This window comes from Eptesicus fuscus, chromosome 11 (assembly GCF_027574615.1).
Source record: "Eptesicus fuscus isolate TK198812 chromosome 11, DD_ASM_mEF_20220401, whole genome shotgun sequence".
NCBI classification, from domain to species: domain Eukaryota; kingdom Metazoa; phylum Chordata; class Mammalia; order Chiroptera; family Vespertilionidae; genus Eptesicus; species Eptesicus fuscus.
The window spans coordinates 57656516-57670219 of record NC_072483.1 but is presented as its reverse complement, the minus strand read 5'-3'; the positions used below and the strand labels follow the sequence as shown (position 1 = coordinate 57670219).

General features: G+C 45.9%; 1 protein-coding gene across 4 annotated transcripts in view; it reads right to left on the bottom strand.

Moving 5' to 3' along the window:
• Window positions 1-13622, bottom strand: part of THAP4 (THAP domain containing 4) — a 34003-nt gene extending 20381 nt beyond the window's left edge. For 2 of the 4 annotated variants that reach the window (XM_008138483.3, XM_054723092.1), the window contains exons 1-2: window positions 13031-13188; window positions 10062-11167 (exon numbers count right to left, since the gene is read on the bottom strand). In XM_008138483.3, coding sequence (XP_008136705.2) covers window positions 10062-11167; window positions 13031-13107 — 1183 coding nt within the window. In that variant the 5' untranslated portion in view covers window positions 13108-13188. Of the gene's footprint in view, window positions 1-10061; window positions 11168-12599; window positions 12770-13030; window positions 13189-13502 lie in introns of those variants that run through there. The other 2 variants (XM_054723094.1, XM_054723093.1) reach the window with 2 other exon arrangements.
• Between the last annotated feature and the right edge of the window lie 82 nt (window positions 13623-13704).

Genomic DNA, 13704 nt, shown 5'->3' with positions numbered 1-13704 from the left:
GATCAGTGCGCATCATAGTGACTGGTCGTTCCACCAGTCGATTTGCATATTAGTCTTTTATTACATAGGATTATTATATAGGTTGAGAATCATTGATTGGCTATCTCCTGCATGCCCCCCAACAGAGATAGAGCCCACAACTCAGGCATGTGCCCTGACCAGGAATCAAACCGTGACCTCCTAGTTCTTAGGTTGACGCTCAACCCCTGAGCCACACCAGCCGGGCAAATATATATATATATTTTTAAAGAATAATTTATATGCTAAGGAAGGAGAGAAATTAAAATAAAATAAAATGCTCAATTAAAACCAGAGAAGGCAGAAAGTACAGGAAGAAAACAAAACCAAATAGAGAGTAGTTATAAACACAACATATATTAATCCCACTGTAGCAATAATCACTTTAAAGTGAATGGTCTAAGTATACCAGCTCTAAGTATACCAATTAAAAGACGAAGACTGCCCTAGTTGGTTTAGCAAAACCAGCGGTTAGAGCATCCGCCTGGGGACTGAAGGGTCTTGATCCATTCAGGCCAAGGGCACATACCTCAATTGCAGGCTCGATCCCCAGGCCCCAGTTGGGGTGCATATGGGAGGCAACCAATCGATGTGTCTCACATCCATGTTTTCATTGTCTCTCTCCGCTTCTCCCTCTCTTCCACTCTCTTTAAATAATTAATGGGGAAAAATATCCCCGGGTGAGGATTAACCACAACAAAACAAACAAAAAGGAGACTGTCAGAGTAGATTAAAAAGACCTATCACTCTGTTGTCTTATAAGAAACCCACTTTAACTATAAAAACACAGATTAATGTAGATACAGAGAAAGATGTATCATGAGAACATGAATCAAAAGAAAGTTGGAGTAGACAAATTAGTCTCAGGTGAAGCAGACTTCATGACAAGAAAGTTATGGGGTAAAGAGGGGAATTACATAACAACAAAGGTGTCAATTCTCAAAGAAGACACACTGATCCTTGATGTCTATGTACTAACACAGGGCATCAAAACACGTGAGACAAAACTGACAGAATTCAAGGAGCAACAGACAAATCCACTGTCACAGGTGGGACATCAACACACTCTACAAGAATGGACAGGTCCAGCGAGCAGGAAAGCATTAAGGACACAAGTGAACTCAACGGCACCATCAATCAACTGGATAAAACTGACATCTGTAGGTACCATAGTTAATTTTATGTGTCAACCTGACTGGGTGAAGATGCCCAGACAGCTGGTAAAACATTATTTCTGTGTGTGTGTCTGTGAGGATACTTCTAGAGGGATTAGCATCTGACTTGGAGAACTGCATAAAGCAGAGGCCCTCCTATAAGTGCACCGAGGGCCTGAACAAAACTGAGGGAGGGAGAATCTGCTCTCTGTTTGGACATCTATACTCCTGGCACGTGGGCCTTCAGACTCAGACCAGGATTTATTTCCTACACCCTCCAATTCTCAGGCCTTTGGACAGGGACTAAACTGACCCACCAGTTCTCCTGGCTCTCTAGCTTGCCATCCATAATCTCACGAGCCAATTCCTAAGAAACCTCTTCTTCTTATATATGTCTCTCCTTCTCTCTCTCCCCTCCACCAACACACACACACACACACACACACACACACACACACGCCCTATTGGTTGTTTCTCTGGAGACCCTTAAGAGCTACTTCATCCCAACAATAGAAGTCACATTCTTCTTAAGGTCACATGGAATATTCACCCATTTAGACTACATTCTGGGCCCTACAAAACACCTTCACTAATTTAACAGAATAGAAATCACACAAAGTATGCTCTCAGACCACAATAGAATTAAACTAATACCAATCCCTCTCAAACCTTTCCAAAATATAGGAGGAGGAAACACTTCCTAACTCATTCGATGAGACCAGCAAAGACACAAGAAAAGAAAGCTATAGACCAATATCCCCTATGAACACTGATGTGAAAATACTTAACAAAATACTAGCAAACTGAATTCAGCAGTGTATTAAAGGAATTATACACCATGATTAAGTGGAATTTATTCCTGGCATGCAAGGAATGCATATAGATCAATGTAATATGTCACATCAACAAAATAAAGGGAAAAACTACATGGTCATCTCAATTGATGTAGAAAAATCATTTGACAAAATTCAATGCTTTCATGATACAAACACTCAACAAAATGGGAACAGACGGGAACAACCTCAACATAATAAAAGCCATGTATGAAAAACCCACAGTGCACATCAAACTTAATGGTGAAACACTGAAAGCTTTTCCTCTAAGGTCAGAAACAAGACAAGAATGCCCACTCTCACTACTTCCATTCTATATGATCCTGGAAGTTCTAGCCAGAGCCATTAGACAGGATAAAGAAATAAAAGACATCCATTAGAAAGAAGTAAAATTATTTCTGTTTACAGGTGAGATGATCTCATATGTAGAAAATCCTAGAGACTCCACAAAAAAATTTTGTTAGATCTAATAAATAAACTCAGCAAAAATAGCAGGATACAAAGTCAACACACAAAAATCAATTGCCTTTCTGTACACTAACCTGAAAAGGAGATTACAAAAACAATTACATTTATAATAGCATCAAAAAGCATAATTACTTAGGAATTAACCAAGGAAGTGAAAGACTTGTCCAATGAAAACTATAAAACATTTCAGAAAGAAATTAAAGACACAGAATAGAGAGCCCAGAAATAAAGCCTTGCACATGTGGTCAAATTATTATTTTATTTTTTTGTTGGTCAAATTATTAATTTTTTAAATTTTATTTATTGATTTTAGAGAGAGAAAAAGGAGGGGGAAGAGAGAGAGAGGGAGAGAGAGAAAGAAACATCAATTTGTTGTTCCACTTATGCATTCATTGGTTGATCCTTGTATGTGCCCTGACTGGGGATCAAACCCATAATCTTGGCATATGGGGACGATGCTCTAACCACTGAGTACCTGACCAGGACTGGTCAGATGATTTTTGACCAGGGTTCCAAGACCATTCAATGGATAAAGGACAGTCTTTTCAACAAATGGTGCTGGGAAAACAGGAGATTCCTATGCAAAACAATGAAGTGGGACCCTTGCCTAACACTGTATACAAAAATTAACTCAAAAATGGATCTAAGACCTAAAGGTAAGACCTAAAAAAATAAAACTCAGACAAAAACATAGGACACAGGACAAAAGCTTCATAACACTGAACTTGGTAATGATTTCTTGGATAAGACAACAAGGCACAGGTAACAAAAGAAAAAGACAAATTAGACTTCATGAAAAAGTTTTTTGACATCAAAAGGCACTATCCAGCCTGGCTAGTATGACTCTGGATTGAGCATCTTCCATTGCACCAAGAGGTTGCTGGTTGATTCTTGCCCAGTGAGGGCACATGCCTGGGCTGCAGGCTCCATCCCCAGTAGCGGGCATCATCAACTGATGTTTCTCTCTCTCGATGTTTCTCTCTTTCCCTTCCCCTTCCTCTCTCTCCACAAAAAATCAATAAAGACTTTTTTTTTTTTTTAAAAAGGCACTATCCACAGAATAAAAAGGCAACTGACACAATGGAAGAAAATACTTGCAAAATCATATTTCTGATAGGAGATTGATATCCAGAATACATAGAGAACTCCTAAAACTACTAGTAAACAACAAAACAAACAACCTGATTCAAAAATGGGCAAAGAACCTGAAACAGACAATCCCCAAAGAAGATATACGAATGGCCAAAAAGCACATGAAAAGATGCTCAACATCATTAATCATTAGGAAAATGCAAAACAAAATCACAATGAGATACCACCTCACACTCACTAGGATGGCTTATCAAAACAGGAAAGTAAGTGTTGACAAGGATGCAGAAGAACTGGAACTGTGTGCACTAGAGATGGGAATGGAAAATAGTACAGCCACTGAAAAACAGTATGATGGTTCCTCAAAAAATTAAACGTAGAATTCCAATATAATCCAGCAATTCCACTTCTAAGTATATACCCAAAAGAATAAAGCAGGGTCTTAAAGAGATATTTGCACACCCAGGTTCACAGCAGCATCACTCACAATAGCTAAAACATGGGAGCAACCCCAGTGTCCATGGACGGATGAAAGGATAAACAAAACGTGGTCCATTCACACAAGGGAATATTAGCCTTAAAAAGGAAGGAAATCCTGCCATATGTGCCAACATGGATGAACTTTGAGGACATTATGCTGATAAAATAAGCCAGTCATAAAAAGACAAATACTGTATGATTCCACTTATATGAAGTACTTAGTGTCATCAAAATCACAGACAGAAATTAGACAGTGGCTGCCAGGGGCTGGAGGAGAGAAGAAGGACAAGTTATGGTTTCATAGAGTTTCAGATTTACGAGAGCTGTGGGGATGGATGGTGGTGAAGGCTGCACAACAATGTGAATGTAAAAGCCACTGAAGTAGACACTTGAAAATGGTTAAGATAATAAATGTGTTATGTGTATTTTAACTCAATATAAAAAAAGAAAAAAGAAAAAAATGAAATGAGCTATCACACCACAATAAGACAGAGAGGAACTTTGAAGACATATTGCTAAGTGAAAAAAGCCAACCTGAAAAAGCTCTAGATTCTAGTCCATAGTACCCATATAGTTCAGTTATATGACATTTGAGAAAAGGTACAACCATAGAAAGAGTAAAAAAATCTGTGATTGCTGGGGTTGGAAGGAGGGATAAATGGGTGGGGTATAAGGATTTGGGGGCAATCTAACTATACTGTATGATCCAGTACTGGAATGGTGGATGCATGATTACGCATTTGTCACCTGGCAGGCATGGCTCAGTGGTTGAGCATCGACCTATGAACCAGGAGGTTACAGTTCTATTCCTGGTCAGGGCACATGCCTGGGCTGTGGGCTCGATCCCCAGTGTGGGGCCTGCAAGAGACAGCTGATCAATGATTCTCTCTCATCATTGATGTTTCTATCTCTCTGTTCCGCTTCCTTCCTCTCTGAAATCAATAAATATATGTGTGTGTGTGTGTATATATATATATATATAAAAGATTATGCATTTGTCAAAATTCACGTACAAGACAGTGAACCTTAATGTAAACTATGGACTCAGTTAAAAACAATTTATCCATATTGGTTCACCACTTGTAATGAATGTGAACCCGGCCAACACACAAAACAGGTGGTAAGGCAAGATGTGAACAATAGAGGAAACTGGCGGTAAAGGGCATGGGGGTGTTCTCTGCACTGTTTGCTGAATTTTTCTGGAAATATAAAATTTTCCTATGAAAACAATCTATTAATTATAAAATAACTAGAGGCCCGATGCATGAAATTCGTGCAAGAGCAGGCCTTCCTTTCCCTGGCTACCGGTTTCCCTCTGGCACCCAGGACCCTGGCTTCCCTCGCAGCCTTGGCTTTATCAGGTCTAATTAGCATATTACTTTTATTATTATAGATAAGTGGGAAGTAGAGAGTAAGTAGAAATATAGATGAAATAAAAATATACAATATTGATAAATGTTGAAACTTGGGGATAGGTTCATGTGTTTTACTTTTCTGTTTAAGATTTTCCACAATAAAGTTTTAAAAACTCCAGATTAATTAAAAAATTATATAAATAAAACAAGAGAAATAAACAGGCTTTTTTTTTAATCCTCACCCGAGGATATTTTTTCTACTGATTTATAGAGACTGGGAGGGAGGGACGGGGGAGAAGGAGAAAGAGAGAAAGAAAAAAAAACCCACAAACATTGATGTGAGAGACACATTGATTGGTTGCCTCCCATACAAGCCTCGATTGAGGCTGGGGATCGAATCTGCAAGCCAGGTATTTGCCCTTGACCAGGAATTGAACCAGTGACCCTTTGGTGCAAGGGCCAATGCTCTAACCAGTGATCCCACCAGTCAGGGCACGGGTAGGGAAGTGACAAAGAAATACTGGTAGGGAAATATGTTCACCCTCACTGGTTCAGAAATGCCAACGTACCCTGATACAACTGTTTCAGGTTTTAAAACGCTGTAACCTGGAGTTAGAACAGATTTAAGGACAGATCATCACATCCTGTGAGAAGAACAATAAGCACCAGCTTTCCAGGGGTAACTGGGACCAACCCCTAAATCCTAGAACCCATGGCCCACTGGCCTAACTGCTCTGTCCAAAAATAAAGGGTGTGGCTAAAGATAATGGACTGAATAAACACAGGGATAGCCCCTTCAATATGAAACCTATACACAATGATCAAGACTCCCTCACTGATGAACAAATTCTTTTTTTTTTGTTAATCCTCACCGGAGGATATTTTTATATTACTTTTAGATAGAGTGGAAGGAAGGGAGGGAGGGAGATTGATTAGTTGCCTCCTGCATGCTCCCTGGACCAGGCAAGGGAACAAATCTGGAACCCAGGTATGTGCCCTTCACCGGAAATCGAACCTGAGACCCTTCGGTTCGAGGGCTGATGCTCTAACCAGTTAGCAACACCAGCCAGGGTGATGAACAAATTCCTAATAGCACTGGGAAACCTCCGAGAGAGCAGACATTTTGAGGAAGACAAAGAGAGACAGCAGATGGTGACCACAGATCCAGTTGGAGCTGGGGCAGGCCTTGGAGACCAAGCCGGGCACCTTCTCTCCCTCCCACTCTTCCCACTGCCGCTGGAATCCTGCATCCTCCCCTCCGCTCCAGCCAAGGCCCAGCCTCGTACCCTAGGGAACACAGCAGAAGCTCAGACAGGCTCTTATTCTCCGTACAGCCTCTGTCCCCTAGCTCTCCACCCCTCCCCAGGCCCTGGAGCCCAGCCCAGCACTGCCTCAGGGCCCAGCATGCTCCTCCCTGGCCTCTTCATCCGGGCCCACACTCCCCTCAGCAAAGACACCTGCTGGCTTGTCTTCACACATAAAACCCCATTGAAGCCATGCTCCCTTTTGGCAACTATCCACTTTTGCAGCTCCCCTTCATGGCTAAACCTCTTAAAATGCCTTATTGCTGCCCCTCACTCCCATCCAGCTCCATTCTCGCCACTCCGAGGAGACTGTGGTCACCAGTGACCCCATGTGGCTGAGTTCAGCCATCTTCCCTCCATTCTAATCAGAGCTGTATCCAACCCAGCCAAGCACCCCTGCTGTCTGAATGCCCTTATCCTCTCTGGCTAGCATGACTCCGAGCACCCCATGGCCCCATGCTCCTCCCTTCTCATCTCCCTTCCTGGATCCTCTGCAGCTGCACCTCTATAAACATAGCCTGCTCCTGGGCTAGACCTGAGCCCCTTCTCTAGCTACACGGTTTCTCCAGGTAACCTCATTCAATTCCATGGCTTTAAACACCTCTGACCTCATCCGACACAGCAGACACACACATACACTGTGGACTCACATACAAACTGGCACCAGCACCTAATACTTCATACTCAATCATACTCATACTAAGTATCTCATATTCAATTCCTCTCAAAAATTTACTGTCATGAGTTCCAAAAATATCATAAAATATCTCCAAAAAGAACAAAAAAAAAATCCTGGATACAATAAATAGTGGTAAATAAAATAACCAATAAAATGTATACTTACAACTAAATATGGTTGTTTGGAGGGGAAAATAAGAATATAGAACCAAGACCACAGAGAGTCTGGCCCTGGGGAGCAGAAAGTAAGGAGCTAGGAGAGTAGAACACAGGGACTGATCAATTGAAGTAGTTACTGAAAGACAGGCTTCAATGGTTGTTTTTAAAAGCTGAAAGACGTCCACCAGAAGAACAGGGAAGAAAACAAGAAAGCTTACCAAATTAAAAAATAAAACAGAACATCAGGTCCAAATTTCAACTTACCAATAATCACAATTGTAAATGGGTTAAATTCTCCATAAAAAGACAAAAGCTCTCAGACTGAGTTAAATGTAACTAAAATAAAGGGAGCCCTGGCCAGTGTGCTCAGTGGTTGGAGCGTCATCCTGTGCATCAGAAGATATCAAGTTTGATTCCCAGTCAGGACACATGCCCAGGTTGCGGGTTCAGTCTCTGGTTAGGACGCATGCAGGAGGCAATTGATCAATGTTTCTCTCTCTCTCTCTCTCTAAATCACCCTTCCTTTCTCTAAAACATTTTTCTTTAATTAAAAAAAGAGGATATAAAAGGGTTGAAAATAAGGAGATAAAGAAGACTTTAAATGGGACAAAAGGGGGTTTCCTGTAAGAATCAGAGACACATATCTCTAACAACATTATCTCCAAATAAAAAGCAAAATTAGGCAGAGAAGGAAACAGACCTGCTGACTATTACAAATAAGCTAGATCCAGCAGGAGAACAAAGTAACTGACTGGTGGAGAGGATACATTCTTCTCAAACCACAATGAAACACAAAAACCTACTGGATTAAGCCACACTGAAATCTCAAGATTCCAAAAAGGAGATCTCATTAAGCGACTATATAACTGGAACTTAAAGCAATAAAATTTAAGCATAATTACAAATAAATTAGCTCCCCTCCTCCAATCTATCCACTTGAAAAACTGTAAACTTCCTTCTACATAACCTGGGTTAAAAAGGGTATCAAGAATGAAGTTAGAAACGATTTAGAAATGAGTAGCAATGAGAGCAACATGAGGCAAATCCACACTGAGAGGCCAAAGGGACCAAAGAAGGGCTTAGCCTCAGCGGGAGGTATCAGGAAATATACATGTACAAGAATAAGCTCAGTCCTCAGTCCAGGAGCCAGAACCACCACAAAATGAAACTGAAGACAAAATGAAACTGAAGAAAGTAGAAAAAAGTGAGGATTACTGAGGCAGAAACCTCAAGGCAGACTTGATCAATGGAGTTGAGGGCTGGCTGTTTTGGAAAGACCTACTGACAAACTTTGGGACATCTGACCAAGACCAACAGAAAAAGTAACCAAAAAGCAACATCGAGAAACAATAAAAAACAGCTTAAAAATGATAAGAGAATACAGTGTCACTCTGAGCAGGACATCACGGTCCTCACATGAGCTGCTCCTCCCCCAGGTGCATTTGGAAACACAAAGGACAGGTTTTAGTTTTTGCTTCTGTTCTTTGTTTTGATAGTGGTTGATGTCCTAGGGGTCCAGGAAGTTCTGAACAGCCTGTCACACAAGAATCTCCTGAAGACAAACTCTGAAGACAAACTCTGATCCAAATTAAATGAACAATGTGGCAGGATGTTTTCATGTATCTATAACAGGCAAAAGATCCTATCTCCAATATGTAAAAAATAGCTACAAAACAACTTTTACACATACTAAACAGTAAAATAGAGGGGAAAACAGAAACATAGCCAATACACATATAAAAAATATACTCAACCTATTTGTATAGGTACCAAGATATGTAGGATAAAGCAAGAAAGTAATCTAAAAGATCACACAACAAATTTTAACAGCAACAGGATAAAAGCTGGGAGGTGGGGGAGAAGGAATTTTCACCATTTCTTAGCCTGTATTTTTCTGTAGTGTTTTAATTTCTACAGAAGATGTATTCTACTTGAAGAAATGTTTAAAATCTTATTGTTATTATTATTTTTTAAATCTATTTTATTGATTTTTACAGAGAGGGAGAGGGATAGTTAGAAACATCGATGAGAGAGAAACATCGATCAGCTGCCTCCTGCACACGCCCTACTGGGGAAGTGCCCGCAACCAAGGTACATGCCCTAGACCGGAATCGAACCTGGGACCCTTCAGTCTGCGGGCCGACGCTCTATCCACTGAGCCAAACCGGTTAGGGCCTTATTGTTATTATTAATATTCAAAACTATTTAACCTTAAGGATATTCATGGAAACGTGAATGGAAAGAACCTCTCTAATAAGTTTTCTACATCTATTTGATTTTACATTTAGATCCTAACACATTTGCAATTTGTGTGAGGTATGCCGTAGATGTTCACATTACCCCAGGCAAGGGGAAAACCAGGTGTTGGGACCCCATTCACTGAGTAGCTGACCTCACAACTAGAGGCCTCCCGGCTGCTGGAGATAAGCTTTCCCACCTGAGCCCATGTCTACCGGGTCCAACTACTACCAGAGCCTCATCGGAGCAAGACCCATTAAGTGGGAACCTGAGGTGGGTACTGACCACGGCCGGGTGCTGGCAGGCTGCTCAGGCTCAGCATGCTTCCTCTCTGCAGTTTGTCCAGCTTCTCCTGCAGTTTGCGCACCTGGCTGTCGGAGCGGCTGACACGCTGGCGTAGGCTCCTGAGCTCACCGTTCTTCTTTTCCACCTGCTTCCAAAGGCAGCAAGCCCGGCTCCGGTTCTGCCGCGCAGAGAAGCAGTAGGAGTGCAGCGAGTCGATGAGCTTGCAGGCACCCGAAGCTGACAGAATAACCTCGTTGATGGACATGGGGCTGGCGTCGCTGTGCTCGCTCTGCACAGCCTCAGTGGCTGGCTTTGGGGTGACGTCTGTCGGAGGGGCAGAGGGACTTTGGGAGGACTTCTGTGGTGTCGCAGTCAGAGATGAACTTGGGGGGCTCTGCCCCAGGCTGGTCCCACTGCAGCCAGGCTCCGTGTCTCTCTTCGGCCTCTTCCGGTCCACAGGCTCCCGGGGGACATATGGCCTCTCTCGGGTGTGCCTGGAGGAGAAACTGTAAGAGTGAAGTGAGCCAATGAATTTGCAGGCCCCAGATCCTGGGGGGGTAAAGTCATCCATGGAGATGCCACTCTTATCCACCAGGTCCTTGTTCGGGGTGATGCTGCTCTCAACAGCATCACATGCAGGCCCATTTGCTTCAGCCTGGCTGCCTGAGGCTTTCGTGGCCAGAGCATCAGCTGGGGGTCCCTGCGTAGCCTGCTCCTCACTGGTGGCTTCACTCTTCAGGGAAATCCGCTTCAACTTGCAGGACTCTGGCTTAACTATCAGGTTCTCACTTGAGGGCGATGATGAACCTGCATCCCCTTTCCCATCAGCTTCACTTGCACGTCCCCTCAGGCCCCCTGAGGCCTTTTTGGTGTCCTTTCTCCTGCTGCGGCCACGGCCTCCAGACCCCCTCTTCTTCTCAGTCAGGTGGAAGATGGAGGGCACGGCTGTGGGCTTGAGCAGGCGGTGCTGATCCTCCAGCCTTTTGGAGAAGCTGTCTTTGGTGAAATGCTCACTACAGAGGAAAGAGTACTTAGTAGGGGTCCAGTTGTCCCTCTGAACAGCTTTTAACCACTGGATCAGACGCTTTGAATCCTTTAGGGGGAACCTACAGGACAAATGGCAAAGGAATTAGAAAGAAATAATTACATGTCTCCACCTAAAATGATCAACTATAAAACAAGTATTTTTGAAAACACCCAAACCTATACGAACTATACTTAAGGAACACATTCTACTTACACATTACTACTGCAATGGGAAGATGGAAGACCCGTTGTTTACTCTGAAGGAGCAGATAGGAATGAAGGCAGATAACTCCTACCAGAACATTAGGAGAAGCATAGGATAGCATACAGACAACAGGAAAAGCTCCAGGAAGCCCTGGAAATAATTCCTAGAAAGTCATGGCTCAGCAACCCTGCCAGTGTGCCTGGGATGCAGGACTTTGGGTGCTAAAAGTGGGATGGTTGGTCACCCACTTAGAAGCCAGACCAGGTGTGGGCCAGCAGAGATGGGAGCCAGAGACCAGCAGAGCATCCCAGAAGCCCAGTACTGATTCAAGAAGCTGAGGATGGGAGATTAGCTCTCAGAGAACGTCAGACTCAAAGGTGTAGTTCTGTGTTCCTACTACACTCCCATCCCTGGAAGATGCTGAATAAGACACTGAATGACCACTTCTCATCAAGACGAGATCTACTTAGAAAACTCTGGCCAAAATGTGCACGAGGCTATTTGCTCCCTCTGAGGTCATGTAACACACCTGAGGCCACTCTGGACAAGGACAGGGTAGAATCTCAAACTTCAAGAAATTCTCCTCGACACGACCTCCTAAACTTCCCAAAGATCCTCAATTCCCATGCCCTTTGCCCCCACACCACGTTAGACCATCATGAATGCCAAGGGCAGCCTTCTCTGCAAGGACTTTGTCTCATTTTCAAAATGGTAACAAAACGTTTGGGACCAGAGGCTCCGAAGGAAACTGAGGAAAGCATGGTGGCTGCTCTAAATAATCCAGCATTACTTTTGATAAATTGTAACCACTTAACATTTAGTACAGCACAGCAAGCTTTCAGTAAGACTGTAAGTAACAAGTGTCACTCCGGCTTTAAAAATTAAATACTAATGTCCAGCATACAAGTATTCCCCTTCAGCTCACTGTGTGGGGCCTACTGTGCCTACGTGGGCTTCAGAGGCCTCCTGAAGGGAAGAAGGCGAGACCCTCGCCCAGCAGGGCCCACAGCAGGTGCCCAGGGCCGACAGCCCCTTGCAGCCTCCGGGGGAAGCCGGCAGGGAAGTGCCACCCACTCCAGGACAGGAGGCTGTCGGGCGCCTCCTGAGACTCACCTTACCGCTGGGGCACTGCTACCTTTCTGTACCCAGGACTGGGGACCCTTCCAGCAACAGAGCGCCTGGAGCGCGTGTTAATACACGAGGAATAAGACGCATTTGCTTCGCCACATTCCTGATGGCAGAGATCAAGGCAGCCTCCCCCGCGATAAAACAGGGACAAGTCACAGCCAATGGAGAGGACAACTGACCTAAGGAAGAGGTTGCCAGAATACACTGCTTCTGGAAACCAGCGGCGCCAACTCGAATCAATGGAGCGCGGCGGCCGCAGGGGTGGGGGCGAGGGAGGCGAGGCCGCGAGTGGTCGCCAGGTGGTCGTGGGATGGCCTGCGAGTGGCCTTAGGGTGCTCGAGGGATGGGCGCCACTGGCCGCGGGGTGGTTCCCGGAGGGCGCTGGTGGCCGCGGGATGGGCGCCGCTGGCCGCGGTGCCCGGCCCAGAGACGGCGGCCCCGGCCAAGGTCACACAGCGCCCGGCGCTGACTCACTCGCAGGAGCGGCCCCAAGGCCTGGCGCGGAAAGTGCCCCTCGCGCCGGGCCGCACGGCCTCAGTTTCCCCGGTGCCGAGCCGGGCCCGGCGGGGGCGTGGTCAAGCCGAGCGGGCGGTGGGCCGGGCCCGGTTACCTGTGGAAAGAGACGGCGCGCTTCTCCCCTTTGCCCTGCCGGTTGGAGCAGTTCGCGGCCGCGCAGCAGATCACCATCTCGGGCCTCGGGCCGCCGCGCCGCCACCAGGCTCCGGCCCTCGCCTCGTCGCGCCGAGCCCGGAGCGGGACCGCCCCGAGGGGAGGCGCGCGGCGACACGGCTGCGGGACGTGGGAGCCAGCCCCCGCGGCGCCGTACGGCAAGATGGCGGCGCCCACCTCCCCGCCGCCGGTCGCCGGCCGTCGGCACGCCCAGGGTCTCAGGCACCCAGAGTCTCAAGCACCCAGAGTGGCTCTGCCCGCGTTTCGAGGCTTTGGGGGTGAGCAGGGGCACCCGGGCCGGCGGTCCGTACAGCGACATGGCGCGCCGAGCCGTCCGTACGGCAAGATGGCCGCGCCTGCGGGTGCGGGCGCACGGCGGGCTGACAAGCTCGCCCCGAGGCCTCTCTGCCCACCTGCGCCTGCTTCCACCGCCCCGGTGGGTCGTTGCTGGGCTCCTCGGAGAGCACGCCGAAGGCCGTCGGGGTGCGGAGCGCACGAGTAGGACGCTCCGTGCCGGACTCCTCCGTACGTCAAGATGGCAACTGGCGCACATCCGCGTGCACTTCCGGCCCCGCCCGCGCCCCGGATTGGCCCTGGCGGCGGCCCGTCGCGTCG